Source organism: Stegostoma tigrinum, chromosome 7, assembly GCF_030684315.1.
Source record: "Stegostoma tigrinum isolate sSteTig4 chromosome 7, sSteTig4.hap1, whole genome shotgun sequence".
Classification (NCBI taxonomy): domain Eukaryota; kingdom Metazoa; phylum Chordata; class Chondrichthyes; order Orectolobiformes; family Stegostomatidae; genus Stegostoma; species Stegostoma tigrinum.
The window spans coordinates 61,010,479-61,028,998 of NC_081360.1; the positions used below are offsets into that span (position 1 = coordinate 61,010,479).

The following is an 18,520-nucleotide window of genomic DNA, read 5'->3' on the forward strand; positions in this document are numbered from 1 at the left end:
TGGCTTCCCAGAGGATCCTAGGATAAATCCCATCCGGCCCAGGGGACTTATCTATCTTCTCCCTCTGAAGGATTTCTAATACCTCTTCCTTGTGAACCTCAATCCCACCTAGTCTAGGTTCACGACCAATCCCAGTGTCTGCAATCTCCTCCAGTCCTACAGCCATCTAAGAAAACTGAGTTCTTCGAATTCTGACCTCTTGAGACTGTTGGATTTTAATTGCTCTATCATTAGCGGTCATACCTTCCTTGTCCTAAATCCCAATGTATTGAACATTCTCATTTACACCTGCTGGATTCTCCATGTTGCTCTCCCCACTTTAAGATCCTCCTTAGCCCTTAAAATTAGAGCAAAATTTGGGTGATCTGCCCTGGTATCTCCTCATATGGCTTGGGTCAAACTGTTTTATAATGCCAATGTGAAGCACTTTGGGATGTTTTATCAGTAAAGGGGCTACGAAATTACAATTTGGTGGTTTCATTAGCAATGGAAATTAACCAGAAGGAATCTCTCTCTCCCTCTCCCCACCTTCTCTCTCCCTCGCTTCCTCACACACACATGCACAGGCATTCATCATAGAATCAAAACTATTCTTGGGTTTGAAAACCTCTAAAAAATCATCAGTTAACTTCAACTGCTCTAAGGAGAATAATCCTGGCATCTCAGCATTAACTGAATCCTTCTTCCTTGATAACATTCAAATAAATTTCCCACACACCTTCTCTCAGGCCTGTACATCCAGCTGAATGGGCCATGTCCAGAAGTGGACACGATGCTTGTTGAGGATAAAACAATGATTTATGATAGTTTTACATAACCTCCTTGCTTTTGTATTCTATTTCTCTATTAATAAAGTCGAGAATTCACTCAAATTTCTGAAATGTGCTTCTGAACGTTCTGAAATGTTCCTGGCTCAGCAAATGCTTTGGAAAGTCACCTTGTGCATTTCTGGAGCAACACTTAAGTTGACAGGTATGTGAGCAGATATAAAATCTTTTAAAAAGATTGCATTGTTTGAAAATCTTGTGGAATTCACAGCTGCAATTTCGCTCTGTTACACACGATCTTATCTCTAATCCAAAATTCCAAAAGTATTACTCACACTTTATTTTTCACACACATCACTCTATTTCTTGCCTATGAAACTCACCCCCCACAGCCTCAGTATTTTACTACTGATCAATCAGTGTCTCTACTACTTATTTTGCCCACTACTATGTCTTTACTATAGAAACAGCCTCACACCCACTCCATAAAAATAACAGCCCTTGCTTTACTTTCATTGTCAGTATGTCTCTCACAGCTCTGTTTTTGTGAATTTGCAGAAAAGTGAGGCTTTCCAGCACTTCTGCAACAATTAAATGAGTTCACTTTTTTTTCATTGAGGGCATTCACAGGCCCAGTTGCAGTGTAGTTTTGCAGAAGATATAATAATTTATCATTCGCACCTGAAGATGTTATACAACACAAAGAAATATTAGTTTAAGTGTCAGTTATCCATGACTAACATTACTGAATATATCAGATCTTATCTGTCATCTCATTTTGTGAACCACATTTCCACAATTACACATATACTGTCTTCATACATGAGCAGATTCAAATACTGGCATCAAATGCTAAAGTGATGCTTCAACAGATTACGATCAGGCAAATATTATATAATGATCTTGAATACATGAGCTTCTCAGTTATACTTATTTAGGATTTTTTTTTGTGAGCTGACAGCAGGTCACAGCAGAAACACCACTTCACACCAGAATGACATTAGGAACTGGCCTAGAAATTCCATGGTAACAAACACATTTTTCAGGCAATAAACAGTCACATATGCCATGACAGACTGAAAATACATTCTATAAAGAATGGGCTGCGATATTCAGTGTAAAGTTACAGGCAAAAAAAAATCTAGGGCCCATCATTAGACTCTTTGCATCTGCAAATAAGAGGCTGAACAATTATTTCAGGCCCCCTGTGAAACATGGATTGCCTTGTGGATGTCATGCTGGCTGCATGCAATCTAAGAGACAGCCTTTACATGGACTCCTGCAGGCTGCACGTGATTAGGTAAGCCAGGATCAGCCGAAGTGTTCTTCCTGACACTATAGGAGAAAAATTCTGACTGCAACATTCCCATATCTGATCAAAGGTTGAACCTCTTTCTTGTAGCCTCTTTCAGATCATTCTTGCCTTAGGTCACTGTTCTCACTCTCTCGGTCAACCTTCCTTTTCGCAATCACTTTTAAAGACTTACCTGAGGGCTGTTGCTAAAGAGACTTCTCTGCTGAGCTTTGTAAAGGTGTCCGTAGGGTGTCAACAGTTCAACATTTCGATCAAGATGAGGCCTGAGGCCCAATGTAATGTGGGCACCTGGCCCATCCAGTCAGGCTCAGAAGTTGTTTTCTATGATATGTATCTCACTGGAATGATTTTTAGCTGCTTTCCTTGCATTATTCATATATAAATGTGAAAGTGGAGGAGCCAAGTCATACTGTGCACTCTTTTCCTACTGTTTACAGAAGCAAATGTACTTGCAATTTACAGCATTGGAATTCTCCCAATTTCCTTCAGTCACAGACCTGAAATGTTAACTCAGATTCATTCCACAGATGCTGCCATAAGCTGCTGAGTGTTTCCAATATTTTCTGTTTTTATTTCAGATTGACATGCAGGGGGTGGGGGTGGGGGCAGGGGGAAGGGGCGCGGTGCAATCTTCAGCGAAGATTCGGCAGAGGAAATGAACAGCCAAAATTAGAAGATACCACAAGGGAATCAAGAAGGCATCAAAATCATAGGCTGGTTAAGGCACAAGGGAGTTTGGCAAACAAGCTTGGATGGCATTTATTTTAATGCAAAGAGCCTGAAGAACAAGGCAGATGAATTGAGGGCACAAATTGAAATGTGATAGAATGATTTAATTGCTATTTCTAAGGCATAGTTTAGAGAGGGACAGGATTGGCAGCTCAATATCCCAGGGGAAAGGGTCTCAAGGTGAAACAGGGAAGGAGACAAGAGAGATAGTGTCGCAATATTGATCGTGGAAACAATTACAGCAGTATGGAAGGAAGACATCCTAGAAGGCTTCTCAAACAATGTCATATCGGGAGAAGAAAAAACCCAAAAAGGTACAATCACATTGCTGGGAGTGTACTAGAGGTCCCTGCAAATGAGACAAAAAGATGAGCAGATATGTTGGTAAGTTTCAGAGAATTGTGTAAGTATTGGGGTAGAGATAGTAGGGATTTCAACTTCCCAACATTAACTGAGGTATTCATAGTGTGGAAGATTGAAAGGGAGCAGAATTCTTAATATGTAACCAGGACAGTCGATATTATGTAGAAGGTCTTGCACGAGAATAGCAGTCCTGGAGGAAATTTTAGGTAATGAAGTCAACTACATGGTTGAAGTATCAGTGGGGGAGCATTTTGCAAACAGTGATCATAACTCTGTTAGATTCAAGATTGTTATGGAAGAGGATAGATGGACCTGAAATCATAGTTCCAAAATGAGGGAAGGCTGATATTAATAGGATCTGGTATAATTCAGCTAGAGAAGACTGGGAGCAGATACTTTTAGGTAAATCTATGTCAGAGGTGTGAGACACATTCAAGAAAGAAATAGAGGCAGTATGGGGCTAACATGTTCTAATAAGACAAAAGGTGAGACCAACAATTCCTGCGATCCTGGATCTCAAGAGATGTACAGGATTGGTTAAACAGAAAAAGGAAACTTTATGGCAAATATGGAGGGCTGAAAATAGCAGAAGACCTAGAGGAATACTGAATGTGCAAAATAAAAACATAAAAAGGAAATTAGGAGAGTGTAAAGTGAGCATGTAAGAATAATGACAGGTAAAATAAAGGAAAATCTCAAATTATTTTACACTTACATTAAGGATATTAAGGGAAAGGGCAGGGACCATTAAGGTAAATTATGCAGGGAGTCAAAGGGTATAGGTATGGATTGAAATGAATATGTTGTGTCAGTGTTTACTCGTGAGAATGACAATGTGAGTATGGCATTCAGCTGCACAGAGATCAGTGAGGGATCTGGCTGCATATTAGTTGGGTCTGTCAATCCAAGTTGGCTGGGGTGGGCCATGCTCAGTCATAAGGTTCAGCTCAACAACAGTCAAAGTAGGGGCCACTGTTGTGGTAGGGAAGTTGGGAAACACAATTCTAGAGATCGGAAGCAGCATGCTGGGATGCAGACTGCACAATAATTCTGAAGGGAGGGTAAATCAATATTTAAAGGGGAGAGAGGCTTAGCAATGGAGGACATGGGCTCCTGGGGGGTGGCTATCAACTATCACAACTACCCTGGCTTCAGTAGAGGCACAGTGCATTATGGTGGTTGACATGACTAAACTGTAGGCCCAGGGCTTTCAGCTGTTAAGAAAGGAAGGTGTAATTCAAAGAAGATATTTGGAAGCACAGTAGTGATTGGTTCAATAGGAAGTTTCAGCAAGAAAGGAACCTGGAGGTTTGCATGGGGCTCCTTGATTACTAATTCAGCTTGTGACTTGCTGTGCTAAGTGCAACTTTGATTTCCATATGTATGCAAATCATAAGTGCGCAACGGACATGGAAAGTGAGCCCAACTGCACCTGGAGTGGATGCAGTAAATGTTGTATTTTTCTGGCATAGCGCATGGGTTTTACAGTCACAGAATTGTTACAGTGTACACGGAGACCTTTCTGCACAATGTGCCTGCACCTTTCTATTATCTAATTCCAATCTCCCTCCTTTTTATCCATATCCTTGAACATGATTTCTATCCAAATGGTGATCCAATGTCCTTCCGAATGCCTCAGTTGAACCTGCCTCCATACAATTCCAGGTCGTGCATTCAATACCCTAAGTACTCACTGTGCAAGAAAGCTTTACCTCACATCACTCTTGCTTCATTTGTGCATCACTTTAATTTTATGCACTGTCATTCAGGAACAGCTTTGCCCTCTCTGTCCAGTCCTCTCATGATATTGTAAAGCTTTATCAAACATCCTCTCAGTCTTCTTCTCTCTGAGGAGAACAGTCCCAACTTCCTCAATCTATCCTCATAACTGAAGTTTCTCATTCCTGGAACAATTCATGCAAAATAAAACAAACTGCAGGTGTTCTCAAACAAATGAACACAAAATTTAATGGAGAAACGAAGCAGTTCTGGCAGCATCTGTGAAGAGAAAGAAGAGTTAATGTTTCAAATTCCAGTGATCTTTCTTCAGAACTCCTGTGCCCATTCTCAAGAAGGATCACTGGGCTCAAAAATATTAACTGTTCTTGTAAATCACATCTGCACTGTCTCCAATGATTTCACATCTTTCCTATAATGTGGCACTCACACTGTGCGCAATAATTCAGCTGAAGTCTAGTGACATGTGACTCTCCAAGGGCAATTTCATTTATGAGGCACTTTCACAATTTAAGTCGAAGTCATCCTCTATCATAGTAACTTACATGTGAAATGCATGCAGTGTCCAACAAATCCTAGTCACAAACAATCTTGACTATGTCATTGGTTAATAAAGACTGACCATTGTCATCTCTATGAAGCAGTAGTAATGTCGGGAGAACATAAACTCTGGGCCACAATTCACCAAGATAAGAATCTCACAGGCTGCCCAATGGAGCTGATTTCTCCTCATTTTGAACTGCAAGTATCCCCTAACATGCTCTTATATGCAATACTGGTTTTCTTGAGTCATGTGGGGATGGGGGGATAAAGTAGGCACAGAGAATTGTTTGTTTTTGGTTTGCCTTCCAATATGGTGAAGGGCAACTCCTGATTAACAGCTCTTGATTTGCTGCATAGCTGAGTGCCAGGAATCCCCGGAAATCCCAGATGTAATGATTAATTTTACCTATGTGTTGGGGAAGACAGGATGAGTGGGGAACCATGGTGCATAGCTTTTGAAGCGTGTTTCGGAGAACAGTGTGAGAAAACGTGCTAAATTCTTCATGAAATTTGACAAAAGATATGATGGTGCCGACACAAAGCCACTCTATGCAAGCTCTCTACAGCAGATCTTATTCTCACATTCCTTATAACCATTCCACACTTTTAGACTACAATTCTAATTTTGTGAAAATTAATGTGCCTCACTGTGTCTAATCACCCTATAAACTGTACTTCTTTGTATGCTATGACCTGCTGTACAGCACACAAAATAAAACTTCTCACTGTGCTTAGGTATATGTAACAACAATAAATCAAATGAAATCAAATCAAAATTGATACTCAGCTGTTTTCTGGCAAAATTCAACCCTGAATTTTGACTCCTCTCTGAACTGCGGTTTGGATACCATGCAGTTAATCATTATACATCTAGAATTGGTGCAGTTTATCAACACTAAGGATCGTAGCAAAGTAGATCGTAGTAATTCTCAACACCATTATCACATTCATGGAAATGCATAGTTTTAGGATTTATCACAAAAATACTCAGAAGTGAATGTACATTCAGACCTGACTTGTTTGATTGGGGTCTTGTGGTCAATGCTAATTGGATGGTAACACTTGTGCTTTAGCAGCAAAAAAAAGTATCAGGATATCTTTAATTCCTTGAAAACATGTTAGGCCTCTGTGTCAAAAGTTGGCAGCATTCTTTTGGGCATGAATGCTCCTATTTGATGTTCACATGAGTGATTTAAATGTGAACAATGCAGGTCATAAAATATTCCAGTATGTTTCATGTCATTGGGAAGCATTCTTTTCTCTCCCAATCTATGATACAGACTTCCAGAAAAGAAGTTTTTACACAACACAACATTTCAGATGAAACAACAGCAAACTGAATTACACTCTTTACTTTTTACCTAATGCATTTATGACCAGTCATTAAATGAACATGAAAAAGCTGCTCCAGGATAGGAGTCAAAAAAATCAGCTTGAATGATTCTTGTGCTGTTGGCACCAAGTAAATGTCAACTGTGGAACGTGAGGGCCAGGGTTGAGCTGACATTATAATCTCACTTGTTTCATGTTCCATGAAAATGAACATCTACAATTTGACTTCCCTTTTTAAAAACAAATGTAGAAACAATATCTGAACAAGTTTACAATTGAAGTCTGCACAGTCAAACATAACTAATAATGATCAAATACTCCATTAAATATAATATTAATTCGCCTCTGCTTTCTGCTAAGAATTAGTCAGTTCCAAGGGGGAAAATGTGAAAACGGAGGGAGGTATCAGGCTCCCAAAAGGTGCAGTGATGTTAATGAAGTGGCAGAACCTTTGTTATAATAACACCCCTTCCCCACCCCCTACTGCAGTATTAGAAAGATGTCCATTTGAGGGATGCTCAGAAATGGGACTCTTTGTCCGTAGTCTTATTGACGGCCTGATTTGGTAGGGCAGAAAACAAAGTTCTGGAGGATAGGGAAAATATGTATGTCCATTTTTCTTTTAGAAATTGCAAAACAAACCGTGGCGATGGTGGAGAAAAATTGGTTTGAATGACTCCTGAGGGAACCAAACAAACTTCAGCTGTGGAAAGCAAGCGATAAGTGATTGCAATACTCGATTAGTTTTGTAGCTCGGGTTGTGGATGCTGTGGTTGGTTTGCCAATCGAACTGGTTCATTCGTTTGCAGACATTTCATTACCCTGCTGGGTAACATTATTATTGGTTGATGGCCTTCTTGGTGGAGAGCCAGGTTTCTAGGAATTCCCAGGCTTGTCTCTGTTTGGCCATCAATAAACATAGAATTAGACCCTATATACACACCACTGAAAAGAAAAAATGGAAATGAGAAAACCCACTCCAACGGACCCCAGAGTTTAAATACCAGGCAGGAAAATACAACAATACTTCATCAGTGGCTGCAATGATAATGTTACCCAGCAGGGTAATGAAATATCTGCAAACTAATGAACCAGCTCGAACAGCAAACCAACCACAGACAAATTACTGCATTTGGAGAGGCAGAGATTAATCAACAACAGCCAGCATGGTTTTGCTAAGGGAGGTCATTTCTGGCCAACTTGCTTAAATTTTTTGAAGAGGGGACCAGGTGTATTAATGAGGGCAATACATTAATGCAGCTTACTTGGACTTCAGCTGGGCTTTTCATAAGCACCCACATGGGTGATTGATAGTGAAGGTAAGACCTCATGGGATCCTGGAAAATTTGGCTAATTGGATCCAAAATTGACTGAGTGGTGGGAAGCAGAGAGTGATTGTCGAGAGTGTTTTTGCGGTTGGGCATCTGTGTCCAATGGGGTTCCACGGGGATCAGTGTTGGGGCCCTTGTTGTTTGTAGTATATATAAACAATTTAGACTTGAATGTAGGATGGTTTATTCGTAAGTTTGCAGATGATACGCAAATTGATGAGGTGGTAAATGGTGAAGAGAACAGCCTGAGATTACAGGAGTGTACAGACAGGTTGATCAGATCGGCTGACCATGGCAATAGAATTCAATCTGGATGATTTTGAGGTGACACACTTGACCAGGACATAAAAAAAGCCAGGGAAATAAAGATGTATGATGGGACCCTGGGAAGCATTGAGGATCAAAGTGATATTGGTGTTCACTGGTCCTTTAAAGTAGCAGGAAAGGTATATTGAGAAAACCATTTGAGCAGGACAGGTCTGTGGCTCAAATTAGCACTCTTCACTGGAACATGGCTGTAAGACGTCAGGTCTTGGAACTAAATATGCTCAATTCTTAAGTCCACAGGAAGGATCTGGATATATGTGAAGCTTGGGTGGAAAAGTAGAAATTAGAAATAAGTAGTTAAGGAGGTACGTGGGATACTTGTCCCTATTAGCTGAGGAACAGAGTTCAAGGGTTAGGGGAGGTTATGCTGGAAGGAGTTGATTAAGCCACAGCTAGAGTATTGTGTACAATTCTGGAGCTCATATTATAGGACAGATGAGATACACTGGACAGGATGCAGAGAAGATTTACCAGGACGTTGCCTGGGTGGGAGAGTTTTAGTTTTGAGGAGAGGTTAGATAAACTTAAGTTGAAGCAGAGGAGGTTGAGGGGGTATGTAATTGAAATGTATGAAATTATGAAGGCAAAGGCAGGGTAGACAGGAAGTAATTTTTTTCTCCTTGGTGAAGGGTTCAAAAATTAGGGTGCATAAATTAAGATAAGGGGAAGGAGGTTTAGAGGGGATGTGATGAAGTTCTGTGTTTACTCAGAGAGTGGTGGGAAATATGGAACTCACTACCTGCGATGATGATAGAGGCAAAAACTTTCATAACATTTAAGAAATATTTAAATATGCACTTGTGATATCCAGGCATATAGGTCAATGGGCAAAGTGCTGAAAAATGGGATTAGAATAGTTCAGTGATAACAGAGTGTGAAGCTGGATGAACACAGCAGGCCAGGCAGCATCAGAAGAGCAGGAAAGTTGGCGTTTTGGGTCGGGACCCTTCTTCAGAAAATCACATGTTTTTTGAACCATTTTCTGAAGAAGGGTCCCAATTTGAAACGCCAACTTTCTTGTTCCTCTGATGCTGCCTGGCCTGCTGTGTTTCTCCAGCTCCATATTGTGTTATCTCTGGCTCCAGCATCAGTAGTTCTTCCTATTTCTTAGAATAGTTCAGTAGTTGCTTTTGACTGGTGCAGACTCGATGGGCCTTTTCCTGTACTGTTGATGTCTATGACTCTAGGGCTAAATCATCAATGTCATATCATTTCTGTATGTGATTTCTAGACTGAAAGTGGTGAACAAGTACACATAGAGAGGAGATATGTCACAGTGCATTTCTAAGGAATGACGTATTCACCCTGGGGCTAGTTGCAAAACCTGCTATTGTTTATAATTTACATCTGCAGCTTCAGAAACATGATGCAATGTTACCATATCTGTCAATTTTATCAAATCAGTACTGGATGCAATTAGAAAAAGATTACAGGTCAATTTAAGCAAAATACAAGAAGATAGAACAATATAAAGTGAGATTTATTTCATGTAGGTATACAGTATATAAAAGTACATTGAAAGGAGGAGAGATAAATACATATTCAATAAATGAAAACAAATAGCTATGAAGGTGAAAGGTACATAGCAGTCTTGCCAACTCATAGAAACATAGAAAACTGGAGCAGTAGTAGACCATTCAGTCCTTCAAGCCATTCAATGTGCTCATGGCTGATCATCCAACTCAGTCGTGGTTGCAGGGTTAGGGCAAAAAATAGTTAACCCAGAAGTGGATGGCTGTGGTTCATTGTCTTCTGGCTGCTTCTTGCGGATTGGGTTAAAAAAGACATCCAGATTTCGATTCTTTGCCTTTTTCTTTCAAGAAGAAGCTGTTCATAGGGTGCCAAATAAGATCTTATTTCATGACCCACTACTCTGCTGCGTTCTGCATTGTAATCGTTGTCCTCTAAGAGCTGCAACTGTTTCTCAATTTCCCTCAGGAAAGAAGACAATACAGAAGTGGAAGGCTATTATGGTGCTGCATCCTGGACATTTTCTTCTTCACCTCCAGTTTCCACTTGCCCCTCAGTGACAAGTTGCTGTAGGTCAGCTGTGAAGAGGTCTTCACAGTGGGACTCAAAGCAGCTCCTCAACATCCTCACTCTCCACTTCTTCAATTGCAACTTGATTCACGAGACCAACACATTGTTCTTTGCTTCTTGGGGCTCCTCTGCTGGATCATACGCTTTAAAATCTTGAAAAAAATCTGGGAGAAACTTCTGCCAAACTGCATGCAGGTGGTCTTTACTGACATCCCCCTCCTGACAGGCCTCCACAATAATGTCAACCGCATTCTTGGTGTTAAAGCTCTTCCAAAATTGAAGAACATTGTCCTTATTCCAATAAGTGGCTGCAATCAGCCTCTTAAATGTGCACCTTAGATAATAAGCTTTGAAAGCTGGTATTATACCCTGGTCCATGGGTTGAAGGAGAGAGGTTGTGTTCAGGATAGAAATAGCAGTTTGATTTTTTCAGAAAGTTCAGCAATGGCTTGGCGAATTATCCAGGATCAGCAGAATCTTGGTATCCAAATATTTTTCCTGCAACACTTTCTAAAAACATCACCGAAAACATCAACAATAATGTCAGAAAAAAATCTGCCCCATCATCTGGCCTCTTTTGCTTGACCTAAAGTAGACACCTGGAGTAGACTTTAGGTAAATGTTCAAGGCTCGTACGTTGGCAGTACTGTACACGACCACCAGCTTAAGCCTTAAGTGTCCACTGGCATTTGTACCCAGCAGCACAGTCATACAATCCTGTGCCACTTAAAAGCCTGGAGTGTGTGCTTCATTCATGGAGATGTAGGTTCTTGATGGCATTCTCTTCCAGTATAACCCTGTCTCATTCAATCTGAAAATTTGATCTTAAGTCGTAGCCTTCTTCGTCAATTAATGTTTTCACTATGGGAAGAAATGCCCTTCTTCTGCACTGGCAACTTCACCACATAACTTTATGTTATAAAAAGCATAGCGGTTCTTAAAATGCAGCTAGCATTAAAGGCAGGTACGTCTGCAGGTTTTTCAGCTTTCTATGTTAGATCTTCATAAATTGATAAGGCTTTCTCTGTTATGGCGAGAAAGGTGGTCCTTGATCACTTCTTTGTTTGATCTTCTATCCACACACTTAGAAGCTGCTCCATCTCCTCAAGTTCCTTTGTCCATGGCCTCACGGGTATGAGGACACCCAAGTCTCGTTGCACCTCCCTCTTTCCCATCTATTGTCATTCAGATAATAATCTGCCTTCCTGTTTTTGCTGCCAAATTACACTTCATCTGCCAGGCATCTGACCACTCATTGTTAAACTTGTATATCAACGTAACTTACTAATCAAAACAACCAACAGAATTTGAAACAGCAAAGCTTAAACATAAAATACAAGTTAGAAGAAAGGTAATAATCAAATATTATCATTCTCTAGAAAAATTGCACATTGAATAGGACGTTCTGTTCCAATTACTGATAAATTAGATAAATTTAAATATTGGAGACAGCAAGGTTGTTCAAAGTGTTAAGAGATCCAAGTTTAAATGAGAAACTGAATGGTCTTAGGCTTTTGGGCTTAGAAAATAAACTTCCAGGATGTGATCTCACACTAAAAGCTTGGAACAAACTATCAGTTCAATGACCCTCCTTTAAAACCACTGTTTGAAACATTGCAGTGCATTAAACCAAATCATGTTGAATAGAAAAAAGATAATACAAACTTTTAATTGGCCAAACTTATAAAACCAAAGTAAATATAAAGATATCACATCTTTATATAGATAGAGTATTTCCAATGCAATAGCTGATATCAAGCCTAAAGCACAATTATAGAAATTTACAGGACAGAAAGGTATTTAATCCATCACACCTATGCTAGCATTATGCTTCGTCCCACATGCCTGTTTTTGATGGATAACCCAATAAGTCCCTCAATCTCAACTACATGTCCAATTCTCTTTTAAAGTTATTTATAAATTCAGCTTTCCCCAGAATTGGTACAGCGCAGAAGGAGATTATTGAGCTACAGTGTCTGAGCTAATTCTCCGAGTGAGTACCTAATACCACTTCCCAATCTTCTTCCCATCGGATAGCATTTCAATTCCCTCACAAATGCCTCAATTGAATCCACCTACACCAAACTCCTGGGTGGTGCTTTACAAATCCTAAGCACTTGATGCATGAAGAAATGTTTCCGCATGTCATCATTGCTACTTTTGCCAACCATCTTAAATCTGTGCCCTCTTGTTCTTGATCCTTGCACCAATGAAAATAGTTTCTCTCTATCTGTTCTGTTCAGATTCCTCATGAATTTTAGTAACTCTGTCAAATTTCCTCTCAATCTTCTCTTGTCCAAGGAAACCAATTCTCCATTTTATCTGCCGAACTGATTTTCCTCATGGCTGGGACTATTCTCGTGAGTCTTTTCTGTAATATCTCTAAAGTCTTCACATCTTTCCCAAAGTGTAGTGCCCACAAATGAATGCAATGCTCCCTTTCAGGAAGAATATTCCATGCCAAGTTTAAAATAATTCCCTTCATTTCATACTCTATACTGCTATTAACCCAGCCTAGAATGTTAAGCTTTTCAATAACTGCTTTCTCAACTATTCCTACCTCCTTGAATAATTTGTTCACACATACACCCTTTGCTTCTGCATTCCCTTTAGAATTTCATCCTTTACTTTTTTTTATTAGCTATTTGATACCTCCTCCTTATCAATTCTCAACCCTTCAAGTGGTGTGTGAAATTATGTCAATGTGCCTCTGAAAGAGAACCATTCTTCCTTATTAGTGATCCAAAATGCATCACTTCACCTTCTTTGCACAGAATTCTAATAGTTATGCTTTTGCCTATTTCACCATCCAGTCTATATCATCCTGATGTCCACATGGCATTTTCTATTACTTTGTTAAATTTTGTATCATCAGCATTTTACGGATTCAAAGGGCTGGATGGTCTCCTTCTGCTCTTACATCATATGGTATTTGTAATAATGCTCCCTCCATTAGAGTCTAGATTAGATTCCCTACAGTGTGGAAACAGGTCCCTCGGCCCAACAAGTCCACACCGCCCCTTGAAGCATCCCACCCAGACCCATCCCTCTATAACCCACACACCCCTGAACACTGGGCAATTTAGCATGGCCAATCCACCTAGCCTGCACACCTTTGGACTGTGGGAGGAAACCGGAGCACCCAGAGGAAACCCACGCAGACACAGGGAGAATGTGCAAACTCCGCACAGACAGTCGCCCGAGGCTGGAATTGAACCCGGGTCCCTGGTGCTGTGAGGATGCAGTGCTAACCACTGAGCCACCAGGTCAATAATAAAAGCTATAATTAGCTTTGAGTTCAAAAACTTACCCCCGAGGAAGGTCAAGAAGCATTCACTGGCACATGTCTTTCAAATTAAATAAAAATGTCCCTTATATTTGTTTCCGATGTCTTTCCCACCACAAGTATTAAGCCTATACATTTCCAATTTATCACTTTATGACAAGCACTTGGAAAACTTTTCTCCATAAATCGGCAAGGTTAAAGGGAGATGGTGGCTCTCAAGACGATGGGAGGTTTTGATGAAGCATCTCTTAAGAACATTAGCAACCCTCCTTGCTACTGGCAACATTCCTTTATCCAGTGACAATTAAAAGATTTTAATTAACACCTCCACTATGCTTTCTTTCCCTTCTTTCAGTAGCCAAGTGTGTGTTTAACTTGGTCCAAGAGACGCTTACCTGAGCATGTCTTCTATATGTTGTATCTTGCCCATAACTGTTATAATATAAACCCTATACATTGCCAATTATACTACACAACACCTTACCTGAATAGGCATTTTCATCTCCAGATACACCAGAGCTTCCATTTTCCAGCTGACTATCATTTGAATTGCAGATACTTGTCTCTGCTATATCATGAACAGATTCTGTTGGAAAAAGTGGAAACAACTGCTAGTAATAATTTTCCAATCCTACAAAACAAAATTCAATATGTTTTACATTATACATAAATGTCACCATATTCCAATATGATATACTAATGTGTAGAAGTTATATTTCTCACTTGACGTATATTCAGAATGAAAAGCATCATAATATACAAGCAGGGAGATGGACACGAAAACATCATCTGGTCCTTTGAGGTTTCCCAAATTGGCACAGTGTTCACAAAATTGTTACACCCACTCCCATCTTACTACAACATTCTGAGAAATGCAAACAGAAAAAAAGATATTGACCAATTTTGGAGAAAGACGGAAATTGCTCTCTAATTTCTGGAAGTGTCTAAGACAACTTCTGGAGGCTTTGAGACTGGGTGAAATATCCCCCAAAGAGGCATCCATATTCTATGCATTGATATAATGGCACTGTCAAGAATGCAGTTGAATACCTTTTGAATGTTTGCTGCGAATCCACATGAATCAGTAATGTATTACAGAGCTCAATGACTTTCCGTGTTTCTTACCAGCTAACCTAGTTCTATGTTGTCATTAAAGTATTCATGTCTTCTCCACAAAGTATACACTTTTCTATACCAAAATGGTTCTTAGTCTGTTCTGACAGTTGGAGGTCCTTAGAAGAGGCAGTAATCTGCAGTAGTGGCACATGGACAAAGGTATTTGATAGAACTTTCCAGGAGGCCTATGAAACTATCTCTCCAATGGGTGCAAGAGAGACATAAAAACACAATGCATGAGGCGAGGGCACATGGAGGAGGGCAAGCCATTCTCATTGCATAAATTAACACCAGTTATTATAATCCAGCACTAGAAATCCATTTGCAAAACTTCTGAATATACAGCCTTCCGTGTGATGACGGATGCTTCGGCTGCAATGATTTTCAGCAGTGACTTAGCAGGAGGGGAGGGATGGTGGGAGGTCAGCCGCTGTTGTGATACTTAAGTACATTCCACTTGGACTCGTGCAGTAAGCAAGTGTCATTGTAAACTGACTGGACAGCTGCACTTTCTGTTTATAGTCACCTCTTGTTGATTTGATACCTATAATTGTGGAAATGTCAGTTGTAATTGCACAAAGTTTCCAACATTTTTATTGCAAAAATATTCATTAAAACTGCTTTATCTACATACACAGTTACTGGGGCAGCTCTGTATAGTCTATGCTCAAGAAGAACAAATATTGGAATTTGAACTGATCTTTCCCCACTGCACTTTGGCAGCAGGTGCCCCAAGCTTTAGTGTGTCACTCAGCATGCAGTCATGGACTTCGGAATGTGCCAGTCTGCAACATTCAGTTAAGGTCAACTCTTTGCACTGGAAGAGCAATAACTTTTGGGCAGACCAAAAAGTGTCTTCTACTGAGTTGATGATCTTCCAAGTGCTTTTGATGTTTGTTTTGGTGTGCAAAGTGTTGATTAGTCCACAGAGTCCTGTGTCATAGAGTTGCTCAGGACAAATCTCAACAACAACCACTGCATCTCTCTCCCAATCTTCTTCATAAAGGCACATTCCAGAAAGAGATCCGTGACAGTCTCCCTGACCAACAGCAGCAACCAGCCCCCCACCACCCCCACCACTCCTACCACACCATGCCCCACCCCACCACTACTCCTACCACAACATGCCCCACACCCCGCCACCCCCACCACTCCTACCCACCAGGACCCACTCCCTGCCACCCCCACCACTCCTACCACACAATGCCCCAACCTCCAACACGCCCAACACTCTTACCACACAATGCCCCACCATCCCAGCCACCACAGCTGCTTTGAGGAAAGCTTCAAACATGTTGTAATAATATTAGCTTCTTCCAAGATTAAATACCACTGAGAGACTGGGTTGGTTTTGTACACATACTCCCAACGAAGTAATTTTCAAGTGCATATTCAATACTGGAGGAAATATATGAACATATTTATGAAAATTATCTTTAAATTAGTATAATAACCTACCTCAAGTCTGTTAAACATCTACATCGGGTAAACCTACTGTTACTCATTTGGCCAATTGATGATTTGGATATCGTTTGTGAACTGATTCTATAAGTGTATCAATATTAGGCTGTTCAGTTGTAAAGGGGCTATAAGGTTAGTAAAGTCAGAGCTATTCCTCATCTCTGGGTTGTCTGGGCTACTTCAACACTGTTGATATCAATGAAATAGTGGACAAATTGTTGTTCACAGTAACAATTTGTTTTTTTTAAATAATTATTGAATCAGTGATTACAGGCAGCACTTTTATATTATCAGTATTAGAACCATTGGACATTCATGGTTACTAACCTGTTGGAAAAGAGGTCCTTCTGAATAGGGATCACTGGACTTTAAACATTAACTCAGCGTCCTCTCCACAGACGCTACAAGGCTTGCTGAGTTTCTCCAGCAATTTCTGTGTTCATTTCAAATTTACAGCATCTGCAGTTCCTTTTTTTTACCTTCAATCAAAATGCTTGAGAACTAATTCTCAAGTGGTAGTGGGAACTGACGATGCTGGAGAATCTGAGTTAACAAAGTATAGAGCTGAATAAACACAGCAGGCCAAGCAGCATCAGACGAGCATTCTAAAGGGTCCAGACCCGAAACGGCAGCTTTCTTGCTCCTCTGATGCTGCTTGGCCTGCTGTGCTCATCCAGCTCTACACTTTGTTATATCGAATACTCAAGTGGACTATGTTTGAACTACAGTGTCATCACAAGATACTGCTAAAATTAAACACAGTATTCGATATGTGGCCTGAGTAAGGTCTTATACAAAGCTTAAATAGTATATCTTGTTTAGTTTTAATTGTCTTGGTTAGATGTTCCAAAATCTTATCACTTTTACAATCGTCTCATGGACCTTGACTGATTAGTTCTGTGACCCCTGAATTGTCTCCCTACTCAGCAATTGTGATTGCGTATTGCATGCAGTGTAGTGTTGTATAATATTAAGTTTATCTTCTAGGCAACAATATTGCACTTTGAAAGTAATTCAGTGCCTGTAAATGCTTTAAGACATAAATATCTAAGACATAAGTGCATTATAGATCAGAAAGATCTACCGACAAAGTTCCAAAATTTGTGTCAGCACTCATATCTGTCAACCAACATTTTATCTTGCACCATTATCAACCCTGGCTATGTCTTCATCTATCATCAGGCTAGAAATACCAAATGAATATGTACAGTGGTATACAGTCAGATGGGAATAGCCCTGGGAATGTCCATTTTCTCCGGACCCTATGAAATCCCATAACTTAAGGTCAAACAACACCAATTGAAAATTGATGATCACCATCTTTTGCACTCCACTTAACTGATGTATCAGTCCTCTCCCTGATTGAACATTGCTTGGAGAAGTGTCTGAGGGGGGTAGATTCTAGGTGGAGGTGGTGGCCCTGTGTATACCAATAAGAATGGCCCACTGGCATGTCCACAGTCAGTTACAACAGGCACAGAACAGGTAGAAAGCACTGAGAAACTTAGTCTAGTGGAAAGGTGATGGAGCAGCGGGAATGTTACTGCACCAGTAATGCAGAATTCCAGGGCAATATTCTGGGAACATGAGTTTGAATCCCTCCACAGCAGCTGGTTGGATTTGAAATCAGTAGAACTATAGGTGGCATGGTGGCTCAGTGGCTAGCACTGCTGCCTCACAGAGCCAGGTTGGATTCCATCCTTGGGTGACTGTGTGGAGTTTGCACATTTACCCCATGTAGCTGTAGGTTTCCTCCAGGAACCTCCAGTTTCCTCCCACAATCCAAAGATGGGCAGGTTAGGTGGACTGGCCATGATAAATTGCCCACAGTGTCCAGGGATATACAGGCTAGGTGGATTAGCCATTGAGAATGCAGGGTTGTAGGGATGGGGGGTTGGGTCTGGGTGGGCTGCTCTTCGGAGGGTCGGTGTGGACTTATGGGCTAAATGACCTGCTCCAAACTTTAGGGATTCCATGATATGTATTTTTTTAAGGAGACCCTATAACCATTGTCGCTCAACTTAAAAAGCCTTCTGGTTAATGAATGTTCTTTAGTGAAGGAAATCTGCTGCCCTTACCCGATCTGGCTTACATGCAACTCCAGACCCACAGCAATGTGGTTGACTCTTAACTCCACTCTGGGCAATTAGGGATGGGCAATAAATACTGGCCC

The 18,520-nt window shown here is 40.5% G+C and overlaps 1 protein-coding gene across 3 annotated transcripts in view; it reads right to left on the minus strand.

Annotated features, from left to right (window-relative positions):
- Window positions 1–18,520, minus strand: part of ifih1 (interferon induced with helicase C domain 1) — a 133,183-nt gene that overhangs the window by 65,642 nt on the left and 49,021 nt on the right. For all 3 annotated transcript variants that reach the window (XM_048534940.2, XM_048534939.2, XM_048534942.2), the window contains exon 4: window positions 14,255–14,356. In XM_048534940.2, the coding sequence (XP_048390897.1) occupies window positions 14,255–14,356 (102 nt within the window). The remainder of the gene's footprint in view (window positions 1–14,254; window positions 14,357–18,520) is intronic.